General features: G+C 40.6%; 3 protein-coding genes across 14 annotated transcripts in view; 2 read left to right on the top strand and 1 right to left on the bottom strand.

Annotated features, from left to right (window-relative positions):
- The window catches only part of LOC122534063 (protein unc-13 homolog 4B), a 28,865-nt gene that overhangs the window by 3,863 nt on the left and 1,222 nt on the right, over positions 1-23,780 (bottom strand). For 2 of the 10 annotated variants that reach the window (XM_043664350.1, XM_043664349.1), the window contains exons 1-11: positions 22,563-23,185; positions 10,220-10,478; positions 2,634-2,798; positions 2,392-2,570; positions 2,276-2,320; positions 2,050-2,209; positions 1,436-1,959; positions 1,155-1,301; positions 927-1,064; positions 654-842; positions 254-548 (exon numbers count right to left, since the gene is read on the bottom strand). In XM_043664350.1, coding sequence (XP_043520285.1) covers positions 254-548; positions 654-842; positions 927-1,064; positions 1,155-1,301; positions 1,436-1,959; positions 2,050-2,209; positions 2,276-2,320; positions 2,392-2,570; positions 2,634-2,798; positions 10,220-10,478; positions 22,563-23,170 — 2,709 coding nt within the window. In that variant the 5' untranslated portion in view covers positions 23,171-23,185. Of the gene's footprint in view, positions 1-253; positions 549-653; positions 843-926; positions 1,065-1,154; positions 1,302-1,435; positions 1,960-2,049; positions 2,210-2,275; positions 2,321-2,391; positions 2,571-2,633; positions 2,799-3,444; positions 4,383-8,594; positions 8,718-10,219; positions 10,479-10,925; positions 11,088-11,502; positions 11,612-15,151; positions 15,590-16,455; positions 16,485-22,562; positions 23,186-23,780 lie in introns of those variants that run through there. The other 8 variants (XM_043664352.1, XM_043664351.1, XM_043664358.1 and 5 more) reach the window with 8 other exon arrangements.
- On the top strand, positions 15,659-19,380 carry LOC122534065. Of its 3 annotated transcripts, none has more exons than XM_043664359.1 (5): positions 15,659-16,504; positions 17,005-17,477; positions 17,587-18,317; positions 18,457-18,803; positions 18,984-19,380. In XM_043664359.1, exons 1-5 carry the CDS (start codon positions 16,435-16,437, stop codon positions 19,337-19,339), a joined length of 1,977 nt encoding a protein of 658 aa, XP_043520294.1. In that variant the 5' UTR covers positions 15,659-16,434; the 3' UTR covers positions 19,340-19,380. The 3 variants fall into 3 exon arrangements, with proteins under 3 accessions (XP_043520294.1, XP_043520295.1, XP_043520297.1); XM_043664360.1 differs by having other exon boundaries at positions 17,590-18,317; XM_043664362.1 differs by having other exon boundaries at positions 15,659-15,853.
- Positions 19,493-21,024, top strand: LOC122534068 (trypsin epsilon-like). The gene is made up of 5 exons (XM_043664365.1): positions 19,493-19,772; positions 19,866-19,969; positions 20,025-20,107; positions 20,174-20,453; positions 20,739-21,024. The coding sequence occupies exons 1-5, from the start codon at positions 19,739-19,741 to the stop codon at positions 21,021-21,023; spliced, it is 786 nt and encodes a 261-aa protein (XP_043520300.1). The 5' UTR covers positions 19,493-19,738; the 3' UTR covers position 21,024.

Genomic DNA, 23,780 nt, shown 5'->3' on the forward strand with positions numbered 1-23,780 from the left:
CATGTTTATAGTGTTAGTGTGTCGGGTCGGTGATTAGGTCCTTTTTGTGTTAGTTGTGTGAGGGTTTTTGATCATGTATGCGTGTGTAATGTTGGAGGGGGTGTTTGATATTGTTGTTTTGTGGGTGTTTTTTGTGGTACATGTTGGCGAAGAAATGCGCTGATTGTGAAGATGTCTTTGGGTTTTGGATTGGCGATGATGCAGTCTATTGTTAGAGGGAGTTGCCATCCATTTTGTTGGCTTTGGGACTTACGTCTATAATTTTGGCAATAAAAGTGTAAGAACCCTCTATGTCCGGCCACGCGAGCTGCGTCCAGAAAACTTTGATTTGATAGAATATCGTTAATGTATCTACAGCGCTCGAGCTGTACTGGACGGAGTTATCGACCGCTTGCAGTGTGTCGAACTCCACGGCTCTGTCGATTCGTTTCAAAGCCTTGTACACTGCTATATCGAGCCAGTGCGCCACGCCAGCCCTGAACCACTCGTGGTAACTCTGTACTTTCATACCCTCGAGCTGTCCCTCAGCGCACAGTACTTGACCAAGACTAAAAAAAAAAAAAGAAAAGAAAGAATCACAATTTTTCCAAAGAATTCCTTTTCTACACTTTAACAACTCGTGCCAATTCACTTTCGAATTGTACTCGACTTACATAGCGTATCTCTGCAACGCGAGATACAGTTCGAACAGAGTCGTCCCCAAATTCAGTTCCACGTCGGCGTTTTCGATTTCGATCCGCTTCAATCTGCCGCAGATATCCTCTGTAATGATCATGCACATGTCGCTGATCCTCTTCTCGTACGTCATGTACAGACATCTTGCGTAAGGAAGATTGATTCGTCTGAAATTGCAATGTAACTCATTTACACATCGTACTTGTGTCATTTCTTACAAATATTCCCCCGAAAAGATCTCGAATTCTTACTTGATAAATAGCTTGTCGTAATTGTCGATGGCATTTTGCAAATCTGCTCTGATCAGCTGAATTACTTTGATGTGATGCTTCAACGCATCCTCGTCTGACTCGCTCTCTGGGAAATTGTTGTTCAATATATGTTCGAACCTGGGATAACGTGGAAAGAAAATGTTCAAATGCTCAATTTACTGCTTGTGAATTGTGGATTCTTCGTTCTCGGACCATTGAAACGCTTACCACTCGACGCCACCCTGTTCGACTGTGTATTCGAGAGCTTGAAGGACACTTGGTGCTTCGTCAGGGTCTAGGAACCAGGAGTACATCTTCGCGGGAAACAGATTGCAGTCTGCAGGCACTTTTAGGGACGAGATCGACGACAGTATTCTAACGCAACAGAAAGTTCACGTATAAAATTAGACGAAACGAGCAATTTTCTAGATTTATATCTCTCTCGATAATCGTGATCTGGTTAAAACAAAAATCGTGTTCTTATAAAACTCGAAAAATTTGCCAATCACCCTAAAATCGCGGACAACTGCGTCATGGCGTTCTTGTCTCCAGCCGGGAGCCTCCTGATCTTGCGAACACTGTTCAGGCACGAGTACAACAACTTCTTCGTTGCGTCCCAAAACAGTTTCGTTTCGTCCGGCGAGAAAAGGCCGTTCTCCATCGGCCGCAGAAGATCGATCGCCAGTTTATTGAACACGGTGAAGTTCAACGGATGTTCCTGATGAATTCTCGCGTACTCTATCCATTGAGCGAGCGTCACGTTCCTGGCGAGCAAGCCCCGTTGAGCGCTGTGCTGAAGAAGAAGTACCTCCGCTGGCGCTGACCATCGGCCACACCAACAGTATTTCTCTATCTTTTGAGTCTCGATTTCATGCAACAATAGCACTCTGATCAAGTGTCGGTACTCTTGCGCGGCCACTTGTGCATTGTGCTCCGCGCTGAAGGCCAGCCTCAGTTTCACCACACCGCGTCGTTTCGACTTGTTCTTCTTCTCGAGGGAGTACCACATTGTGTGGCCTGTTGTCGGTATGTCCTGACGGGGCAGGATTCGAAACATCGGTCTGATTTCAATCTCTCGTAACAAGGGAATCGTTTCTGTTTATATTATTTTTGTTTCGCGTACCTTTAGAGGTATCCTACAGCGACCGATGAACTCGTTGTCGTGGCTGCCGGTAGTGGCAGTGACTGCAATCTCCTTCGCTAGTTTCACCAGCCCTCGAACACCCTTCACGTCCTTCACTTTGCTCATCTTTTCGGGAACTGTTTCAGCAGCGTCGAAATCCCTTGAATCGAGACGAATAAAATAGACGATATTCAAACGTCGCGGCTCGTAGAATTTTAGAACTCACCACACTTCTAAACACAGTACGTCGTTTTCTGGGTCCTCCAGAGGGCTGCAAGAGATCACGTTTGAAGTTTTTACGTTATTATTTATCCTTTAGTCTGTGCGCAACTCTCAACTCACAGTTCGAAGTGTTCCTCCCACACGGGGCTTAGCGTGAACGTTTTCACGGCAGTGTTGTATCTCCTCGTGGGAGCTGACTCGAGGTAAAGGGCGCAGAAAGGATCGCTCTTGCCGTTGGAGTCCTTCGACACCAGTTCCTTCGCTTCGATCACCTCGACGTTCAAATGCATCTCCGGCGGCTGTTTAAAGTACGAACGACGTGACGTACAATTCCAAATTCAAATTATTCGCATAATGCTTACCTCCATGTTTCTCGTTTCGTCCAAAACCCTCTCGTGCACGTCGTTGTCGACTTTGAACGCATTTTGGAGGTAATTCAGCAGAGTTTCCAGCTCGCACTCCTTGGAAACGTCGTAGCCGATTTGGTGCTGGATCATGAACACCAGCGCGGCGTAGAGCTCCTCGATCTGCAGATAAAACGTCAAATTTCCCGAGCTAATTTAACATTCGATCCGAGCGAGTGACTAAGCGTTACGCAGTCGAACAAAGCGAGACGCATTTTCATCGAATTTTCTGTGCAATCAGAGAATCAACCAACAGAGTGAAACCGAAGCTTTTACTTTCCTGAAAATATTCCCGAAGCGAAAATATTTGCCGAACATTTTTCAAAAAACCCTCGATCGGTGTGCCAACCGATACAGTCGAACAATCAAATTTATTTAGAAATGGTGTGCAATCGGCTTACGTCACGCGTAATTGTAACATCTGCCGGTCATAAGACCTGCGTTGATAAGAAGCACGCGAGGAGATTTTTAGCTGCAAGTCATTTGTCGAAGCATCGCTCGCGATACTCGCAGTTCAAAGTTCTTCAGCCGGAACATTGAGACGTACATACCTCAATCGAGCTACCGATATTGGGTGCCAACAGGCATTGTTGCGTGGATAATTTTATCTAATACTTTCATCCGTGGTGCCTTCGAATATTCATTGTCAACGACTGAACATTCTTTACTCTCCTTTCACGCGGCGAATTTCAAATTTCAATGTTTCGTATTTCCATAGAAATTGATATTTTTTTGTATATTTTGTATACTCGACGAGAAATGGACTCACCGTCATAGCCTGTAGCAGGGTGTTAGTTCTGCGTTCGATTTCCGCTTTGGGCACGCCGCGAAAAGTGTTCCTCCCGCGATTCATCGTAGCCACCCCTAGGGGTGGGTTGGTGCTCACCATTGTTCTTACTCGCAATTCAAACTCATCTCGTTCGATTTTCACTTTCACGTAGACCTCGCTTTCTCGAAGAAACAGATTCCACCACCAGATGCGAGATGGTATCGCGACACACGCTACACTTTTCTACGTTCAACATCCGACGTAAACATCGATTCGTCGGAGCTGTCCGAGCACCGTCCGTTCGAAGATGATCTCTCATTCATTGCCGCGATCAACTGCCTGTCAACGTCTGTCTCCCGAGGGATTTCGAAACGCGATTTCGAAAGAAGAGCGAGTCTGAAGAAACTGTCAGCCAAGAACAATATAGCTCGTGCATCGACGCTCGATCAAGACCTCACTCCCTTTCGTCGACACTTTCATTCTCAAATTGAAACGTACGTACACTCGCGATCATTACAAAGAGATACTGCAGACATTTACGCGCTTGTACGGAAGTTCAGGCAGAATATAATCGCAATATTTTGCAAATCTTCTCGTAAATCGCAAGCGTTACGATCTAGAACGAAACGAATGCTTCTTGACTCTTCCTCAAGTGAAATTCCACGAAAAATCTAATTGAATGGAATCGAAGAGTTATGAAATATTGAGACTGTCGGATATTTTGTCGGAATGGGAGTAACGATCGAGGGACTGGCAAAGTTTCGAAGGTGCTGTCCAAGCGACCAGTGTCAAACTGTTCTAAAAACTGAGGATTTCCCATGCCACGGCATTGTCGGCCACTGATGAACTTCGACGACCTTTGTTATCGGTGCCGCGCATATTTATTCGACCGAATGTATACATAATCAAGGAGAAACAGTCAGAAACACTTACAAAGATCCGAAACATCGTTTGTGGAATATCGTTTGAAGCAGTGTATTTTATTAACTGATTCGGGATATCAGTGATGCACGATCGAGACGGACGTTTATTTTGCTACGAGATCTATGGACGAACTCTGCGGCATTGACCCAATTGCAGCATTCCGAGCAGCTAAATTCGTTCATTTAATTAATTACTCGGCGAAAGGGAGAGTAGTGCCTTCCTGTTTAGAGAATGCTTGGAAATAAACAGACAAAAGAATAATTAAGCCTTGCACTGGATAACGCAACGATCGCCTTGAATCTAAATAAATCTCGCTTCGTGCATACTTTATCGTTATTACTCGCAACTCCCGAATGAATCATTCATGAACTTTCTATCAGTGTTCCCTATGAATTTAGTAATCTTACAGGATCTCTCGTTTTAATGATTTCTAATTTTTATTTGACTTCCGATCATTTTCATACGTTTCACGATCGATCTCTTATGAAAGACGCTATTATACTTTTCTGATTTCAACAAGATTGATTTCTCATTATCAACGTCCGATGTTCGGAGAGTTTTCAAGCTTAGCTCGAATCTAATTGCCAGCACGATTTACAGGGAATTCGTTAACTCAATCCTCCCACTTGCAGTTCAGTTTTTTTTTTTCTGGATTTTCCGTTGCGTAACCACCACTTGTACGCCGTTCGTTTCGCTCGTCGGACAAATTTCTGAGGTTACTCTTTTTTTAGCGCGTTCCATTTGATCGACCTCTTGAAAAGATCGCCGAGAACGCGACGACGTCTGGCGAAAATAGTTGTTTCTTTACCGGCTGCACAGATCAGTGTCCTCCTCAAAGTAGGCAGAAACGATTTCGAACGAAAGTCGATCAGATATATACTGAGAAGACGAGAATGCAAGAGAACGTAAGATGGAAGATGAGATTGGATCAGCGGGTCACTGGGAAACTGGGCGAAAACTGGGCCATAGCCTTTAGCGTCGTCGCGTACTGGTGTCTGCCAAGAGCAATTGACTCTGACAATGAGATTCCGTTTATTTGTACAAGTTTAGGCGCGATTCGCCCGTAACATTGGCCCTATTGGCTCGATCGAGTCCTCTTCGGGAAGAGGAGTTGATACACATTTGTCTCGCTGTTTGTCGACGAGCAAACCGAGCAATTGCGTATGTTTTTTTTTTTTTTTTTTCTTCTTCTTCTCTCGAATCCAGGACGACAGAAACCAATCGTCAAATACCAATTACGGAAAGGAACAACGACTTTCTTTTACTCGTTGTTCCAGTTGCTGCCATACAATCTGAAACGGAACAAAGTCGCGCGCGGTCTCGCATTTCTTTTGCCCATTTCTCTACCCCGCGCACGACCCCGGCCAATTTCGAACGTCGCCAGGCCTGGCGTACGCATTGGTCGCCCGGTTAACAGCGGGGCCAATGGAAAACGCGAAAACAAGACAATGAATCTGCACAAAGGGAAACTATGCCGTATCCTGTTTGAGGCGACCCACGGGACAAGTGCAACCACAATGCGTATTCGTACGGCTGGCGCAATTGCGCCCAATGAAAATTGATATACCAGAGGCAATTAGCTCATTGACCGAGGAGGCACGCGTAGATAGCCGACGATGCCGACATCCACGTTCCCGTCCTTCGTGTCGCTCCCGGTCCGATGTATCTCGTCCGATGCGATTATGCAAGTTCGTCTAAATTCGACTGCCCACGCATTCCGTCCGGATTTATTTTCCCACCGACAAATTAATTTAGTAGTTTGTCGTTCGCCTTCGTTCGCGAACTACTTTTGCCAGTCGGCTACATTTCGAATAACGAAATGGTGCGCGCTTTCCACGCGATCGTGGAAAGTTTGCAATCGGCTGGATGAATTTTAAAGAGTTACAGACGAAAGGCAGGTTGGAGAAAATGTTGCCGGTTTGCCAGCACTCGAGGAAGACGATTGCCCAATCCAGTTCCCTCGGTAGGTTTGATTTATTTTTACGACCGCGTCGATTTCCGACGAGCAAGCTTTTGCGTCTTAATCGCCAATAAGACCAATTGCTACACAATACAAATCGAGCAGGAACCACCTCGGTCCTCGACGAATCTCACGAATTTCTTACGTACCTTTAATCCCTTTAATCGCTGCTTGTTGATAATTTCTAAATTATTATAAATTTGGAAATTGACAATTTCCAAATTATTATAATTTGTCAATTATTTATAATTGTTTCCTACCGACCAACAGATAATTTTAACAACTGCAACTGACAACTGTACAATTTCAATTGAGATATTTCGTCAATTCAAATTTCCCCCCCCCCCCCAAAAGAAAATCACAATAAAGAATGCTGTTCAACGGGTCCTAAAAATTTCATTTCGAAACATTTTCTCCACACACACTGGGCGCGATGCAAAGTCCACTCTACGCGTCTTCTGTCATTCTTCGCTGCGAACCGAGGAATATCTGCAGAATTTTTGCAATCACTTGTGGGTTACACTTTTTACACGTGACGCGCCAGGATTTCGGTAAGAAGAACGGTAGATCCAGACGGAAGTACGCGGACAGGATAATCGGTAGGTAGAGTCCATCAGCTACTAAGGAACCTGACGAAGGCAAGCAGCGTACTGCTCCAGGAATAGATGGACCGGCAGATCAGAGTCGTCGTCGTCGTCGTCGTCGTCGTCGTCGTCGACAACGTCGACGATTCAACTAGCGTCACACGCTGGCTACGCTACAAAACCAGAGTCGCGTTTCAAATTGAGCTTAACTGCTCATTGAGCTTAGAGGATAACACCCTACCAGCGTCCCGTCCTATCGGTGACATAATTGAGGCATTCACGTCGCTTGTTCTCTTCCCTTTTTTACTTTTTTATTTTATCCGCTCGGATCGGATCGTTAAGACATAGGTATGTGTTTAGGTAAGATTGTGGAATGAAAAGACCGCTTCACACTCCGTACTTTCTTATATCGCGTATCGTAACGTAGAGAGAACGCATAGATTATTATATCAGTATTCTTGAGCGTGGATATACGATGATTACCGAGACCAATTTCTCAAACAGATACAAAAAGAAATGTAAATATCGTCCAGAGTCGCGAGGCGAGTGGAACAAGTCGAATGTTTGCCTGCTGGTCAGAAGCTATCGAAAACGTAACAGTGCGCATTAACATTTATGAAAACGAGTCGCGAGAAAAAGTGAAATCTGAAATACACGCGATATTGAAATTGAAACAAAGAGCGTTATTCTGCGACGAAAATGGTCAAAACAGTTAACAAAAGTCGTAAAGTGACAATGAATTTACTAAAAGATGCCGATAATTATGGAAGAAGAAAAGATTGTGAATGACCTCAGTGTCTAACTGCTCGGGATAAACGTGCCGTGATACGTAAAAATTCAAGCTTCGCTGCGAGACAAATTGCAGAAAAAGCTAAAGTTACGACAAATTAGGAGTCGAGAGTGTTCGATGTGTTTTAAAAAATTTTGAACGTCTGAAACGACGAAAATTGCAAGAAAAATCTTGGTTAAAGAGAGAGAATGACTTTGCAATTTGCAGAGAAACGTATTTGTATGAATAAGAAATGGCAAAGAGTCGCATTCACCGATGAAAAGAGATTCAATTTAGGCCTCTACTGCTATTATACGTGATTTACGAAAAGGAGTTTGTCGACTCATGGGAAACGGTGATATGACGATTCGAGATATTGGTTACTAAGGTAAGATGGAAACAGAATTTATTACAGGACAATTAAGTGGTAAAAAAAATATATTAAAACGATTGACGAGCAAATTAACACCTATGCCAGAAAATGTGTACATTTATCGAACTTGACGAACAGAAAAATTCGTGTTTTAGAATCTCCGGACTTGAATATCATAGAAAATTGTTGAGAGAATTTGGCGAGGGCCATATACCAGTATGAAAGACAATTCGCAAATGTTAGTGAATTAAAAAAAAATGTATTGTAGAGGAGAGGGAAAAACCAGGCCAAAATATTAGAAAGCCCCTTGTTAAATACAAAGTATCAAACAATTTTGCTTTGACTAAAATACTAAACAGTACGATGTTTCTATTTTGTTTTTAATAACAAAATGTATTGCAAAAAGTTTAATTTATGTTACTCGTACGGCATTACGGAAGAAAGATTTTGGATCGTTTGTTCAATGAGAAGAAACTAAATAATCTTTAGAGTGCACTATCCTTTTGTCCTCTTTGACATACGTACGTGTATCATACTCACGTATTTCTCATCGAGTCGGAGAGAGACTGGCCAGTCGTATTTCCCCAATCGCATTATTCTCAACGCGGGATTGAGATATAACGGAGGGTGCGCTATTATTTTAGGGAACCTAGTTAGCACATTTTCTTACGACGAAAATGCTGCCGGGTACGTCAGAACGCGTACCTTAGCCGAACATTCGATTCGAACTGAGACCTTTGTGAGATCAATATCGTCTTGTTACCACACCACGATACCGCCGTGAATATATCCAATCAAATATTGCAATAAATAAAGGATGAGTCTAGTTATGGAATATTTGATTGTAGTACTCCAAGCATGGTTGCGAACATGCGAACAGAAGATTTAAGAGAAAATTCAATTTTAATACTGACTCCATGAAATATCATTTGAAGAGCTCGAATTTCTTATCCACGAATTAAATCGATAATTGAATGCAAAATTAATACCATCGAGCTGCTATGTATCTAAGCCTTGTATTTCAAGACATTTTCCCACGTTTTTTCTCCATCTGTTTCCCATAACCTCCCAACAGATAGTTACGTAAGCCAAGCATTCGCGTAAATAACGACGAACAGACCATCCCTTATCCATCGCATTGACGTAGACGATTCTATCAAAGTATTTTAAGCGATTCGATGAGGCGTCGAACGATTCATTTTGCCAGACTGATATTTCGAGTTATCCGATGATCCTTGAAATTTCGTCAGTCCAAGAAAAGAAGCACTCGAAACGGTCGATCTGCGTGGCAGGTGTCTAACATCTAACATTTGGATTTTACCGGTCGATTCGCCAGTAGAAAAATTACACTATGAATGTTTTTTCTCTCGGCGAATGTTTTCAGAGCTGGAGATTTTGAAGGCTCGATAAAATTTCTCAGAGAATTTAGAAGGAACATTCAGCAAGAACAACTCTTTGGTTTGTGTATGATTCTTCCATGATTAATATCTCGACGTAATTCTTCCGATACGTTGGAATTTTCAAGAGAATTTGAAACGAAATTCTCGTCAAAATGGAGCGCCGAAAATTTGCAAACGAGGAAAACTGAAATTTTGCTGGAGTATTCGAAGAAAATGCGTTTTAAAATTTTTTAATATCCAACTTTTCTTGAATAGATAATAATCTTAAAATTTTTTAATATTCAACTTTTCTTAAATAGATAATAATCTTAAAATTTTTTAATATCCAACTTTTCTTAAATAGATAATAACTTTTAAAATTTTTTAATATCCAACTTTTCTTAAATAGATAAATAACTTTAAAATTTTTAAATATCCAACTTTTCGCCCAAATAACAATAAAATCTACATTTGTTTAGAAGTTCATTGGAGATGTATGTATCTTGACGTTCGCAATTTAAACTTTTCTTAAATAGACAATAACCTTAAAATTTTTTAATATCCAACTTTTCTTGAATAGATAATAATCTTAAAATTTTTTAATATCCAACTTTTCTTAAATAGATAGTAACCTTAAAATTTTTAAATATCCAACTTGACCCAAATAACAATAAAATCTACATTTGTTTAGAAGTTCATTAGAGATGTATGTATCCTGACGTTCGCAATTTAAACTGTTAACAAATGATGCTTTCAAATATATCGATTGACGAATTTACGACTCACGTTCCATCCCATAGACTCTGCTAGAAAATTCGTGGCATGCTCATTTTCGTCCCTGTCGCTGTCGGTCTCCAAAAGTGCCTCGACAGGCTCCTCGATGGTTCCTTCCTCGCTCAAATCGTCCTCAGTTTCTTCCTCTTCTTCCTCTGTTTTCTCATCCTTCCTCTTCGGAAGCGGCCCTTCCTGTTGTTCCTGTGCTCGAACCTTCTCGGCCAATAATGTTCCAAGGTTCTCGAAGAAACCGCCATCGGTCTCCTGTATTCTGTAAATGAAAATTGAAAAAAAAAAAGGGAAGTGAATTTTAGAAGACGATTGGTCAAAGTATCGTGCTCGCGTCAATTGCTGCATCAAAATATTGCGTGGCAATATTAATCAAAGAGCTGTAATTAATGAAGAAGATATCAAGAGCGAGTTACAGGAAGCCAATGATAAACGATGACGACGAATGCCTTGTGAAGCTGCGTTAAATTCAATGTCATTGCGATGCCACGCAGATTCTGTTTCCTTCAACTCGCATCGATATCGCTAAGTGTGCTAAAAAGCAGGCTGATCGAAACCACCGACTGAATAATTGCGGCCAACATTGCGCGCTAACGTCTTTTTGTCTTGCAACTACGTTTGACTAAATCCTTAGAAAATTTAAAAGCAGAATATGTGTCGTACAATACGTTCACGCACTGTTGCTAAACTAACGAGCAACACGATTCACCTTTTATGAATGAAGTTGAACGCAGCGAATTTCCAATAGATTCTGCCTACGGTGACTGGTTTTGTTTCTGGCTTTTGCGACATTCGAGCCGCGGCGATCATGTAGTAAGGATGTGACTCGTCCAGATTTCCGAAGTGCATCATTCTCTGATTCCCTTTCTTTCTGAAGAGAGCAGAAATTTCTCTGTTTCACACGTATTTCGCGAAATAACATCGAGACAATTCACGAAGAAGCTTGATTGTTTCTGATTGAAAACTGACAACTTTTATGCACAACTTCGACTTGAGACAAGCGAGGAATTGACTTGACACACGCGTATCGATCATTTTACCTAGTCCTTACATTTAATAAGAAACCAATAAAATGATTTGTTCAACTGTTTCAGTGTCGTTGAGAAACGAATCAGAAACTATTGATAGTTGTAGAAATTATTTTTCAATTTTCAGTTAATTTAATTAAATGATATTGATCTTCAACTTCAGAAATAAATGTTTCGTTGAATAAATAATAACGCGATAATGTAAACGTCAGTTCACTGCACTGTTGCGACTGTCGTTAAACGAAACGATCTACTTACAGGAGAATGAGACGTCGATGTAGGACGTGTTATGTCTGACAACGAACTGCCGCAGGACTTCAAGAGGACTGGAGAAGAAGGAAGTAGGTGGTAGCAGGACGCAATATCAATGCTAATATCAGATCAAACTCTCCCACAATTTAAATCCATCACATATCTAGATTCTAATCGTATTATTATTTACAAATATTTCACAGATTTCACAACCAAATGGCAATTACGCTGGCAATTCAAGCGTATATACGAAATATATCTTTAAAAAAATTTTTAATGTTTCCCTGTTAAGATCATTAAAATTATTGCTGCTCATTGAAATTCTTATTTAAACTGTACTGTGAGAAAATTAGGTAGTTTCACACCATTGACGTATACTGTTTAGGAAAATAATTTGACTGAACGAATAAATCATTCGTCGAGAGAATGAAGCAGTACTAGTTTCAATCGCTGCTCCGTACTTGGGAATTGTTATTTTGTTACGATAAAACGTTTCTAACAATCAAAATGCTTGATGCGATATAACAACACACGAAACAGCATATAAATAACAACATGTAGCAATATTTGGGAAACGATGAACTCTTCTTGAGCATTATTAGTAGAACTTCTCTATTTACAAACTTTCCTATATCAATTTACAGAGAATTAATAATTCACCGGAATTCTCTGTCCATGGATGATGATTCACGATTTATTTCTGAACTAATAGATAACATACTGAATGCATGTACAAAATTCACTGGATTTTCTGAGGTTTTTACTTTTAATTTCAAGGTGCTATTTCCGTTCCGAGAAATATGTTGCGTTCCAAGACAGTTTATTTATTTTGTCCGTTTATTCTCAGCTTTCGCGTAGCAAGAGAACCACATGCCCTTACGTAATTTCATTTTCGATATCTCTATTCTTTTTAGTCTATACACACGATACACCTTTGCACAAGTCTGTTTTATTTTTATCCCGACAAAAGAGATGTGATTCATCGAGTCACAGTCTTCTCGTCTCTTCAAACACGTCTCTACTATTTGCTTTTATTTTTCACTTTGCAGTTACTCCGATCGGTACGAGTATATCGGATAGTAACAAGTGATTTATAACCTGTAAAGTACTTGTTTCTTAAATAAATATGCACGATACGCATCGACGAGATTATCGACACGGCAGATTGCAATTTTTTGCTTTCATCAAACAGGATGTGGAAGTACATAAATCACAGACCAATTCGATACGCTATTGTAACATAGAAAAATTTGTCTACGGTAATGGAAACAATACTACGAAAAATTTATCGTAATAATTTAATTCGATATACTACGCTGAAAACGACTACGAGAAATCGACTTCAGAATCATTCGATTTTAGTCAACAATTGCAATAATTGCTCATTAGTTTCACCCAATTCGAATCCAACAGTTGTAACGATTTCAGAAGTTAGTGAACGTCACTCGAATAATTTATACTTGAATTTATACACGAGCAGTTGAAATCAATTTAAGTGTTAATTCTAATAATAGAAAGTAGAGTTTCATTCCTGTTTCTATGTTTAGAAAAACGAGTTGAAAAATAAATATATTCAGAGGATAGATTTACGAGACATCGCGTGCATGTTAAAATTTCACGAGCTCTTAACCGAGTGTAAGACGCTATTGCCTTACGAGCTAGAACAAGGTCTTCAGCGAGTTTAGTCACGAACGACCTTCAGCGATCTCTACTGGTTTTAAAATTCGAAACCAACTGACTGAATCCGCTCCACGCGAATCTCCTCGTGCCGGACGATTTATATTATGTGATTTCACGCTCGTAAAGTGCACATTTTGAAACAGAGCTTCGCATTAACTTCAGTGTTAAACCTGTTTTTGCCTCGAAGGTCAATCACCGCGCTGATGATCTAATGTGCAGCGTCGCTTTCTTTTTTTATTGCTAACGTACCGACCAGGAAAACAAGGAATTCCCGCTGTAATCGCGATGACGTCTTCAACGGTGACGACTATGGGAAAATGTGTATCGCGAATTCTGCCGAGTAGACGCATAGTTATACCAAGTATACAGTTATACTCAATTTACGATTCAGTTGATTATAAATATTCTAGAGTATGTGATTGGAGAATTGATTCAACGAGAAATGATTAGCTTGATCTAGAAACTATCAATTTAAAATATTTGTGTAATTGTTTAGACAATTGGCAGAAAGTACTTTGTAATTTAGAGTATTTGTTGTAATTTAAAATATTTGTGTAATTGTTTAGACAATTGACAGAAAATACTTTGTAATTTCGAGTATTTGTTGTAATTTAAAATATTTGCGTAATTGTTTAGACAATTGACAGAAACAGTACTTTGTAATTTAGAGTATTTATTATAATTGACATGTTTGTAATTTTTAGTGGTCAAACAGATTGTTACAGCCATTTAATTTGTCTCGCGGAGTTTCCGTCATTGGAAACGCGGCCGCTGAAACAATTAATTAAGACGCTGAAAGAATTAATTAGCAAGCTATTACGCTAATCTGTGTATCTCACTTGTTTCTTTTCTGTTCAAGATGGTCGCCCGGATGGTATGCAACAGTTTCGTTAGTTTACACGCTGACTGTACTTTTTACAATATTTGTACGCGCACATTTTACCAACTTTCTTCTGTTTCTCGTGGATGGCTTGTTGACAGAAATAAAGACAAGAGCTTTTCCGCGCAATTACTACATAGATGCAACTAAGACGGAAAAGAGAGAAAATGAATTTTCGGTGGCTACCAGCGCGCGACCTTGAGCCACAGATCTCCATGACTCGTTGCGCATTCGCGCGACCCGGAGCAGAAGCAATTTCCTCGCATGTGTTCCGGAGAACGCGCGTTACTTTGGTTTTAATAATAGCTCGCTCGTATGCGGCACGTACGAGCGTTTCTGTCATTCCAACGAGCGATTGTGCTCCCGCGACGAAATCGCGGCAACAACGGCTCGCGCGTGGCATTCTGTCGCGGAGGGAGGCGTCTACAAATACGGCAGTCAAGCCTAATTTCTTTCGAAAAACGATAAGACTGGGACCACAGATGACAAACAAGTCGTTAAGTCATCTCATATATTTTTATCTATTACACTTTAGCGTTGGTAATCGCAATGATTCAGAAGATTGACGTGTACACAATGTCTATTTAAACAAGCGTCTTCGTTATTTGCATCTGAATACTTTTTGATCGAACGAAATTGTTTTTTTTTTTTCAAATCGTCTTGTTTCAAAGACGGTTACAGTTTTGCGAAAAAGTGACTGGTTACTCGATGACACACTTTGCCCGTATCGTAGAAATTCTCATTCTTGCGCTTTCACTCTCGCCTTGGAATGTTAAACGAAGCAACTCGAGTCAGAGGAATTGACGTTGCGTTTTAAACAGCTGTGTAATTAATTTCATTAAAGAAAGAAGCTGCATGTAGTTGCAAATGATGCGCAAAGATACGTCACAACAATATGACAAGTAGAAGAGATATAACACGTGTGTAGATACAGTATTAATATATTCTTCGAGTCCCATGTCTCGGTTAGTAGCACAAACAGCGTGTTAAACATCCGTACAAACGTACAAAAACATACAAAAAAAAAAAAATTAATATTGTAATTTCCAGTCTATACGAGACGTCGATTGCGGAGGTTCCTCTTTTTCTCTCTACCTTATCTCGTGCTCCGAATCCTCTTGCTGCTCCTTCTCCTTTGTCTCCTTCTCCACGACGATCTTGTGATAGAAATCTTTCCACATCGCCTCCTCGTCCATTCTCTGGCAGGTACGTTCTTCACGCCCCAGGTGAAATTCACTCCTTCCTTAATCGATAAAACTAGCTCTCTCTCTCTCTCTCTCTCTGTCTTTCTCTTTCTTTCTCTCTCGTTGACGAAACGTCACTTTTGCGGCACTCGTGCGAAAGTTACGGGTCGCTCATCGCTAAAGTCACACAACGTTCGACGAGTATTGCCAGAAATTCCAGCGAACAACGACGAGTTAACGCCGGTAGGTCAGCTGAAAGCAGCCAGCACTTGTCGCGAACACGCCTTGACTCTTGCCATTCATCGGTGCTTCCCTTCCAGCCGCTAGATGGCGGATGCGCACGGGCCACGCATCGATAACATCCTCTAGATTCTAATCACTGGCTGATAGCGCTTCTTCTTTCATATCTGATCACGTTTGCGATCTCCTTTTTTATCTTTCAAATTGTTACGAGATGTAAGATACTCTGTATAGGTATCTGAAGGCAGAAGAACAAGTGCACGTTTCACGCACGAGCATTGTGCTTTCGTGGAAACTGAGATTTGTTCACCTTGGTGCCAGATCTTGGTCCCGGTACTCCCGATGGCGCCACGATTCTCGAATAAACAGATCGGTGAGTCAACGTTCAGAGATGAGAATTGTCATCGTAATGACATCATGCAGTTCGCGTGGCAGGTGCATATATATATATATATATATCAAAGGAGGTTGTAAAGTTGCCAAGAATGATTTAAATAACCGAGAGATGATTTTAGATTTCGTTTCGTCGAGTGTCATTAGCATGGTGCGTCAATAACAGATAATTCTGACATCCCGATTCTACACACAATTCTTAAAAGTTCTGCGATTGAATAATATTGTATCGTTGAATAACAGAAGAAAAAATTGAAGGAAGTTTAAGTAGAGATCTTTGAATTTTTACTCGGCGTGTCCTCGATCCTATTTTCAACATTATAAATCTCGTTTCCTATTGCTTATCTTTACACGTTTCGCTCATTCGGTAATATTTCATTCGAAATTCATAAAAGCTGTCAATGCGAGGACACATGCGTATGGTTTAAGAAGTTTTAATCTGCAATATGCTTGGGAACAGCGCAATATTTCATATTAGTTATCGAGAGTGTGTATCGCACGCTCTACCTGTCGAAAACATTATACCAGAGTACTAGAGTATAAAAGAGTGAAGAAGAAACGATGTTGCTGGCAAGTACTTACCTTATTCTCACCATGATTTTCAAGCTAATTTCGTTTCTCGTGTTTTTAAGTAAGTCTTTGAAGAAACAGAGATTTCCCTTCTTTTTTCGAAATAGCTTCAACTTAACAATATATATAAATTTAATATATTAAAATATTAATAATATATATATCATTAATATAATATTATAATAATTATAATTATAATATTATAATATATATTATGTAATAATTATAATTATATCATATTATATAATAATTATTATGTATAAACTATATATTATATATATATATATATATAAACTTAATATATTAAAATATTAATAATATTATATATATTATATTTTATATTATAATATAATTATATATAATATTATAATATATATTATGTAATAATTATAATTATAATATTATATTATATAATAATAATTATATATAAACTTAATATATTAAAATATTAATAATATTATATATCTCATATAATAATAATTATATATAAACTATATTATATATATATATATATATAAATTTAAAGATTTTCTAGTAGAAGTTTCGTAATTTCACGCACAGGTCTAGCTGCACGTTTCTCAGTTTCCGAGCACGTTGCTCGAAATGATTCGCCAGTTCTGCACGATGCTCGGACAGATCCGAACAATTTTGTCTTGGTCAATCCCAGCCAAGTGCGCCGTTTGGAAAGAACGATTCGGAATTTCTTTTCAAAGATGTCGGAAGTTACGGAGGAACCGGCCGCGCTAAAGTCTAAGTCGTCCAACTCGTACAATCTGCTGTCGACTGTTCGAGAAATATGCAAGAGCATAAGAGAAAGACTCGTGCAACTCGCCCATGACGTTGGGCTGATTAATACCGTTCGACGATACGAAAAAAGCTCGAACGCGGCTCCGATGTCCGACGACTGGTATTCTGAATCGCTGTTGCAGAGCGTGTACATGATACGCGACTTGGGGAACGTGATTAATGAAATTAGATCATCGACTGGTTTGTATATTGAGGAAGGAAACGCGACTTCCCGGGAAGGAAGCAAGGTTTGTACAAGATTTTGTGAAAAATCTCTGTAGAGATCTCCACGAACGCGAACGTTTGCAAATTAATTCTCACGGAAATTCACGAATTGAATCATTGACACAATTCCAGCAGCTAAGCAGGCAAGCCAACGGCTTCAAATTCCTTGGTGTAGTGCACGATATAGCCGACTATAGCGATAGACTGTTTCAATGTCTCCTGGAAATGATGGACACGAGGAAGCACGGAGCATCGTCTTTAAGCCTAAATCGAGCGATCTTCCGCCTGGCGAAACAATCGCCGAAAGCCACCGTTGAAACTTTGAAAATTACCGCGAGAAACACTTCGCAGGCGAATCTCCTTAAAAATCATCCGCGACAAAAGTCCTGGCACGTGTATCTTTGTCTTTCGATGTTGAACGAGGGAATCGATTTCAACGATTGCGTCCGTGAGTTGCAACGGTTCGACGAATGTGCGAACAGCTCGAGACAACCATCGAGCGCGGGAACGCGCAATTCCGACGTGAAATCGTGGACAAGGGCGATTCGAAGCTTGAGCGACTGCAAGATCCTGGTAGACAAGTACGGGGAGACGATGGTTTCTTGTCACACTGATCGGAAAATACCGATGAGAATCGAGAGGAAGGCGAGGTACGTGTTTGAAAAGATGCTGGGTAAAAAAATATCCAAGGGATCTCCCTTTTATCGCGCTGCCGGCGATCTCGGCGACACGCTGTCGAAAAGCGAACTGGGACAAAGATTCGTCGACGAGTTGTGCCAATACGTTCGGATTTACGAGGATGGCCAGAGGAAATTGAAAAGACTTTCGAAGTCTGTGCACAGGGACAGAAGAGCAATGGTGAAGTCAGTATCAGTTTACACTGAATTTTGATTTAATTTCGTTTAGCTAGGTTGCAGCGAATTTGGAATATTTCAAGAGACTCAACAGTCAGGTGGAATTGGAAAGAAGTTGTTCAATGAATTGTCAAATCCTCTGCCACAGGCACGGGGAAATCTCGAAGGCGTTGAAACTGTACAAAAGGGGAGCGTTGGTAAGAACGTTTGGAGCGATAAACAAAATGCACCACTCGGCAATCGATTTTGAAAAATTCTTCGCCGAGGGGATGAAGGATACTTTGACGGAAGCTTGGCAGAGTCACGTGAGGATTCTGTCTAGTCTGATGGACTGGATGACCAAACTGCTGGAGCTTCACAACGGCGGGAGTTTCAGTGGAAAGGAGCCGAGCTCGTCAGACACGAGCACGTCGCAAGTCGAGTGGAATAGCGACGAAAATTCGAATTCCGAAAATATGCAGGAGCTTGTTGCAAGAGCAACTCGTCCAAGATCAGGTTACTACAATTTATATATCTTGTCCGGATATTTTATCGATTTATTCCCGAAACAACGAATCGTTATTTTCTAATAGAAACATGATGCGTCTGTTCCTGAATGACTTCATAGAGAGATAAAATTCTAATTTTATACGCAGGACGTACAGATATGAAATATATAAATGTTTCGTTTCGCAGAGATGATAAAGGATGTGGACAGCTCTATGAACAGTCTGATAGAATCGATGAATCACCTAACCAGACATCGGAACGCGAGCAACAAAAACACGCTGACCTGTATTGCAAACAATCTTCTTTTAGTCATGATATTTATGGAAACTATCGGTTTCGTTTCCTCGTTGTACTGCCTCGGCCACTCTACGAACGATCAAACTTCTTCAGAGTTTGACGACGAGTGGAACCGTGAACGTAGATCATTGGTTGCCGCGGAATACGATGAAATTGTCGATTTGATTTCGCGTGATTATCTTCTCTTGGATAGAAACTCGGCCATTTTTGAACGAAAGCGCAAACACAATAAAAATTCCAAGTAATCTAATTCTACGTTACGCGAATGTAATGAGAGATAGAAAGTAACGGGTGAATGTAATAAATAGAAATTTTTCGATCTCTAACACGACAAATATATTTATTTCCCTTGTCCTCGTCAATTATTGGCAAACGTGTGAATCTTTGTTTAAAAGAATCAGAGTTTTTCGAATCTGAAGCTCTTCCAACGATATGAGATGATATTTTTTAAAAATTGTTATCACTTGGAGGAGTTGAACCATTTACTCTAACCTTCCGACTTATCCAATCTCTCTACTTGTAGATAGCAATAATTTTCGACGATATATAAGCAAAATGGACGACATTTATAGCTTCCGAAGATAGAAAGCATCCTGTATGCCACATAGATTTATTAAACACAGTCGGTGAAACTGCTGACAGAAATGCACGGAATATCCACTATTTTCTTCCTAACTTGTGAATATCCTTTTTTTAATTTTATTTCATCTATTCAAAAGATTACTATTTTCTCGAACGTTAGCAATCAATAACTTTTGTCCATATTTCCAGACACCCTTGCTATTGCAGGAAATATAGGAGACGTATTTTGTAACACAACTTTTGGAAGAATCATCGGAGGTCGTCCCGTTGGTATAAAACATCGACCATTCATGGTTAGTGCAATTAATCGAGCAAATATTTTTCGAGATAGTAAAAGCATTGTTCCAGCTCTCTTTGCACAGTTTCGACGGACTTGTGTGCGGCGCTAGTATCTTGTCCCGGAAATGGGGCATCACCGCTCTTCATTGTTTGTGAGTTTGTTATTAAAAAAGTTTCCACGTTTCCCATACAATAATTTGAACGAACATTTTTTTCAGAGCTTCAGAGAGAACAACAGGTTACTTCGTTCGAGCCGGCTCGAGCAAACTTTATCGAGGAGGATCGCTGCACAAATTAACAAAGATACACGCGTACAACGGCACCGCGTACGAGTATTCGGAATTGAACGTGCCGTATCACGATATAGCGCTGTTCGAAATACGACCCCCCTTTCGATTCTCGAGCACTGTTCGAGCGGCTCGATTGCCAAGAGAATCCAGCAGACCACCTCGAACACTGTACGTTTGTGGCTGGGGTCACACCAACAATCGAAGCGTCGTGAGTATCTTTCTCTCTAATCGTCATGCTCGGTAGTTTCCAGTTTAGATTTATAATTTCGACGCTCCTTCAGCTCGCGAGAGCTTGAATTTAAATCGTTTAAAATGTTGAAAATTCTCGATTTCCACGACTCGCAGATTCGGGAGGATTTAAAGAATTTACGAGTCATCGTTTTCAACGTTGTAAATCCATCGTGTTTCTAAACTCTCGAGTCATTCTAAAATTTATAAATTTGCGAATTTATAAGTCAGTAGATTGTCGAGCGATCGAAACTTTCCCCCCCAGGCAACAGTAAGCGATCTTCTAATGGGAGTCTACGTTCACTACACGCCGTACGAATGGTGCGTGAACGAAGTTCCAGAATATAAGATGCTCGTGAAGAAAGAGCACCATCTCTGCTACGGGGCACGCGGGAAAGATTCTTGTTACGGTGACTCTGGAGGGCCGCTGGTGAGTGGGAACAAAATTTACGGTGTCGTTTCTTTCGGTCACCATTGCGCCGTAGCGTCGGGAGTGTACGAAAACATTTCTTACTACCGGCGCTGGATTAAACGAATTACAAATCTGTAATCGATGGACAGATACATTAAATATCATATCTACTCTCCAATATTAAATATTATTGGACGTCTGTTTACTTTCATACTTTCTTTCATCTGAAAAACGCAGCTCCAAATCATCTTGTCGTCTAATCTTGACCAGATAACATCGCAACGTCGTTGTCGATTTCAATTATTTCCTCGTTGTCGTTCAGTCGGACAATCGAAAGCCAAGCGAGTGAAACGGAGAATCAGTCGGTCAGTGATCCGCGTCTCGCGTCTCGCGCAAAAACAATCGTTTCTAGAAAGATGAAAAAGCCGTGTTCAGTGCCAGGACGCAGAGAACCGGTGCCAGTGTTCAGGTTCGATGCACGCAGGAAGTCCATTACGCACGTTCTGCGCAAGATCCTGTCGCGCACACAGCCCACTCGACTCACGTACCGTGTACTTAGAGCTGAATGAAGTTCGGACAGGGCCCTTGGGTAATACGTAATTAGAAACTATTGTGCGCGTACGGCGTTTCGTATTATCGGCACGCATGATGCGAGAATGGTTATTTCTGAGCGTGGCACTGTCTCGTGCGTATTCGTGCATAAGAATGAAAGATTCTCTAGAAGAATCACTGAATCACTAAACTCGCCGCTAAAGCGACGAGAGAATCGAAACTGTATGCGCGTTTATTATCGATCATGTCGTACAGGTGGTCTCGAAATTCTCGTCGATCGAACGAACGTAAACAATTGGAATTAAGTATTCCCCACGTCGTACAGTCTATTCAGCTATCGTTTCGGGCTATCTTTTCGTGCGATGGTGGGCACGCAAGCGTTACACCTTGCTGTCATTTACTCAGAGTGACTCAACCACGCTCGTTTCCCCGCATAAACAACAACTGCCGGCTTTTCCAGCGGGTCTTTAAACTCCCTTGCCACGTGCACCGTGTTTCCTAACCGTGAGAAGTGCATTATCGTCGGTCACATCCGTCCATTTCTCTTCTGGCGCGTTATCTATTATCGGTGGATAAAGACGATGACCATCCGACGATCGTGACCTCTTCGACTAGCCTTTGTGCGTCCGTGGTAACGAATAGCGAATCCTCGTTCGTCATACATGCTATAGATCACAGCCGTGTTGACCACATCTAGTCGGATTGTGACTAGTCGAGACTTTGACACTTTGATAATTAGAATCAGCGTATAATTTTTTTTAAAATTGACACATATTGCGTGACATGGCTCGAAAAGAACGAAAATATTGAAATATCAATAACTAATAGTTTTTAATAACTCGTTGCAATATAATATTGGAACATCTTCGACTATAAATTATATAATTATAATCGATACGTTCGTGCATGCATCTAGATCTGTTATGGATCCGTAAAGAAGAAAATGGATTTAATGGTTGATACGACTCGGGGGCACGTAACAACAGGTCTTGTTTTTATCGAACCAAGTTGCCATGGTTCATTCATGCGCTTCGAATTTTATTTATTTCTACCAATTTATTTTATATTTATTTTTATCTCATTAATGAATCTTTTATATTCGTACAAAGTAAATGACACACTCACCCTGTTATCACACAAGGAGAAATCTTATTCGTTCTCAAAACTTTTCGCTTGAACGCAGCGTACCACGTGCTGTTACCACACTTTGGGCAGCAGTTGCTTCCTGACTCAGTTCTCGTCTTCACGCTTTCCGAATCACTGTTATCGGTCGCGCTTTTCTTGCTCAAGGTCACGGGCTTTTCCTCGACACCCACGATTACATATTCGTCCAAACTGCTCCTCTCGAGTCTCCTCTCTCTCGACTTTATCGCGACAAAGGCTCTCCCCGTAGACGAATCAGACTCGTCGTCAGTTATTATCGACAAATTTTTATTCGTCAAGTATCTCTCCTTATACGCTTGCGTGTCCTTCGCTTCCTCGCGTTCTGCAATTCTGTTTTTAATCTCGGCTGACTCGGAAGGGACATAATTTCTACCATTTTCTTCCCTTGTCCCCTTGTATCCTGAAACTCTGTTCTTAATCTCGGTTGATTCGACATTGTTTTTACACGTCCTCGTCTCCTTCGTTCTCTCGCGTTTCGAAATTCGGTCTTTAAGCTCGGTCGATTTGACAGACAGCCGTTTCGATGACTTTTTACGACGACGCTTCAACTTTTCAAAAATGGCAAACATTCTTTTGCGGTGGACGAGAATGAAGTGCAACTTTGCGAATGCTTGCAATGTATTTCGTTCAAAGATTTTTCGTTTTAAGTTCACGATCAGAGTCAAGTGACGAGTGCCAAAGACTTCATGTCTACTTTCGGACACGAGAGTTTCATTTATATATCGCTACAATTCTTTAGAGTTTAGCGTACAACGTGACTCGTGCGAATGGCGCGCGCGAAACCGTAGAACTGAGCTCCAGCCACGTTAAATATTCTCCGAATGGAAGTAAGTATGTATGTACTATAGTTGGTTGTTCTACTTGGAGAAGGGGCACTCGTCACTTTCCCCGAACCACTATTGGCTGTAGATTCCCCTATTTTTGCCCCATCAATTTTCCCTCGAACGAACTACAAATTGTCATCTTGAAGGAAATTAAAAACTGTTTATTTCAAAGATAGTTTAAAAACAAGTGAAACGTTGAACAGGAACGTTTTCTTAGACGTTTGCTTTAACTTGTAGATTTTACTTTAATTCTGAACACATTTTTCAAAGACTGTTTCTATCATTCCTCAAGAGATTCAAAATATATTTTATTCGATTCAAAGTATGAACGTTTCCATGCTTGAGAAATTCCTGT

The sequence above is a fragment of the Frieseomelitta varia genome, unplaced genomic scaffold (assembly GCF_011392965.1).
Source record: "Frieseomelitta varia isolate USP_RPSP 00005682 unplaced genomic scaffold, Fvar_1.2 scaffold_574, whole genome shotgun sequence".
NCBI lineage: Eukaryota > Metazoa > Arthropoda > Insecta > Hymenoptera > Apidae > Frieseomelitta > Frieseomelitta varia.

Coding starts and splice junctions, on each gene's coding strand:
- LOC122534065 (XM_043664359.1), top strand. CDS start 16,435: ATGTTGCTGGCAAGTACTTACCTTATTCTCACCATGATTTTCAAGCTA. Junction 16,505..17,004: donor TTCGTTTCTCGTGTTTTTAA/GTAAGTCTTTGA, acceptor TTTCACGCACAG/GTCTAGCTGCACGTTTCTCA. Junction 18,318..18,456: donor GACAGAAGAGCAATGGTGAA/GTCAGTATCAGT, acceptor CCTCTGCCACAG/GCACGGGGAAATCTCGAAGG.
- LOC122534068 (XM_043664365.1), top strand. CDS start 19,739: ATGCACGGAATATCCACTATTTTCTTCCTAACTT. Junction 20,108..20,173: donor ATCACCGCTCTTCATTGTTT/GTGAGTTTGTTA, acceptor CATTTTTTTCAG/AGCTTCAGAGAGAACAACAG. Junction 20,454..20,738: donor ACACCAACAATCGAAGCGTC/GTGAGTATCTTT, acceptor TTTCCCCCCCAG/GCAACAGTAAGCGATCTTCT.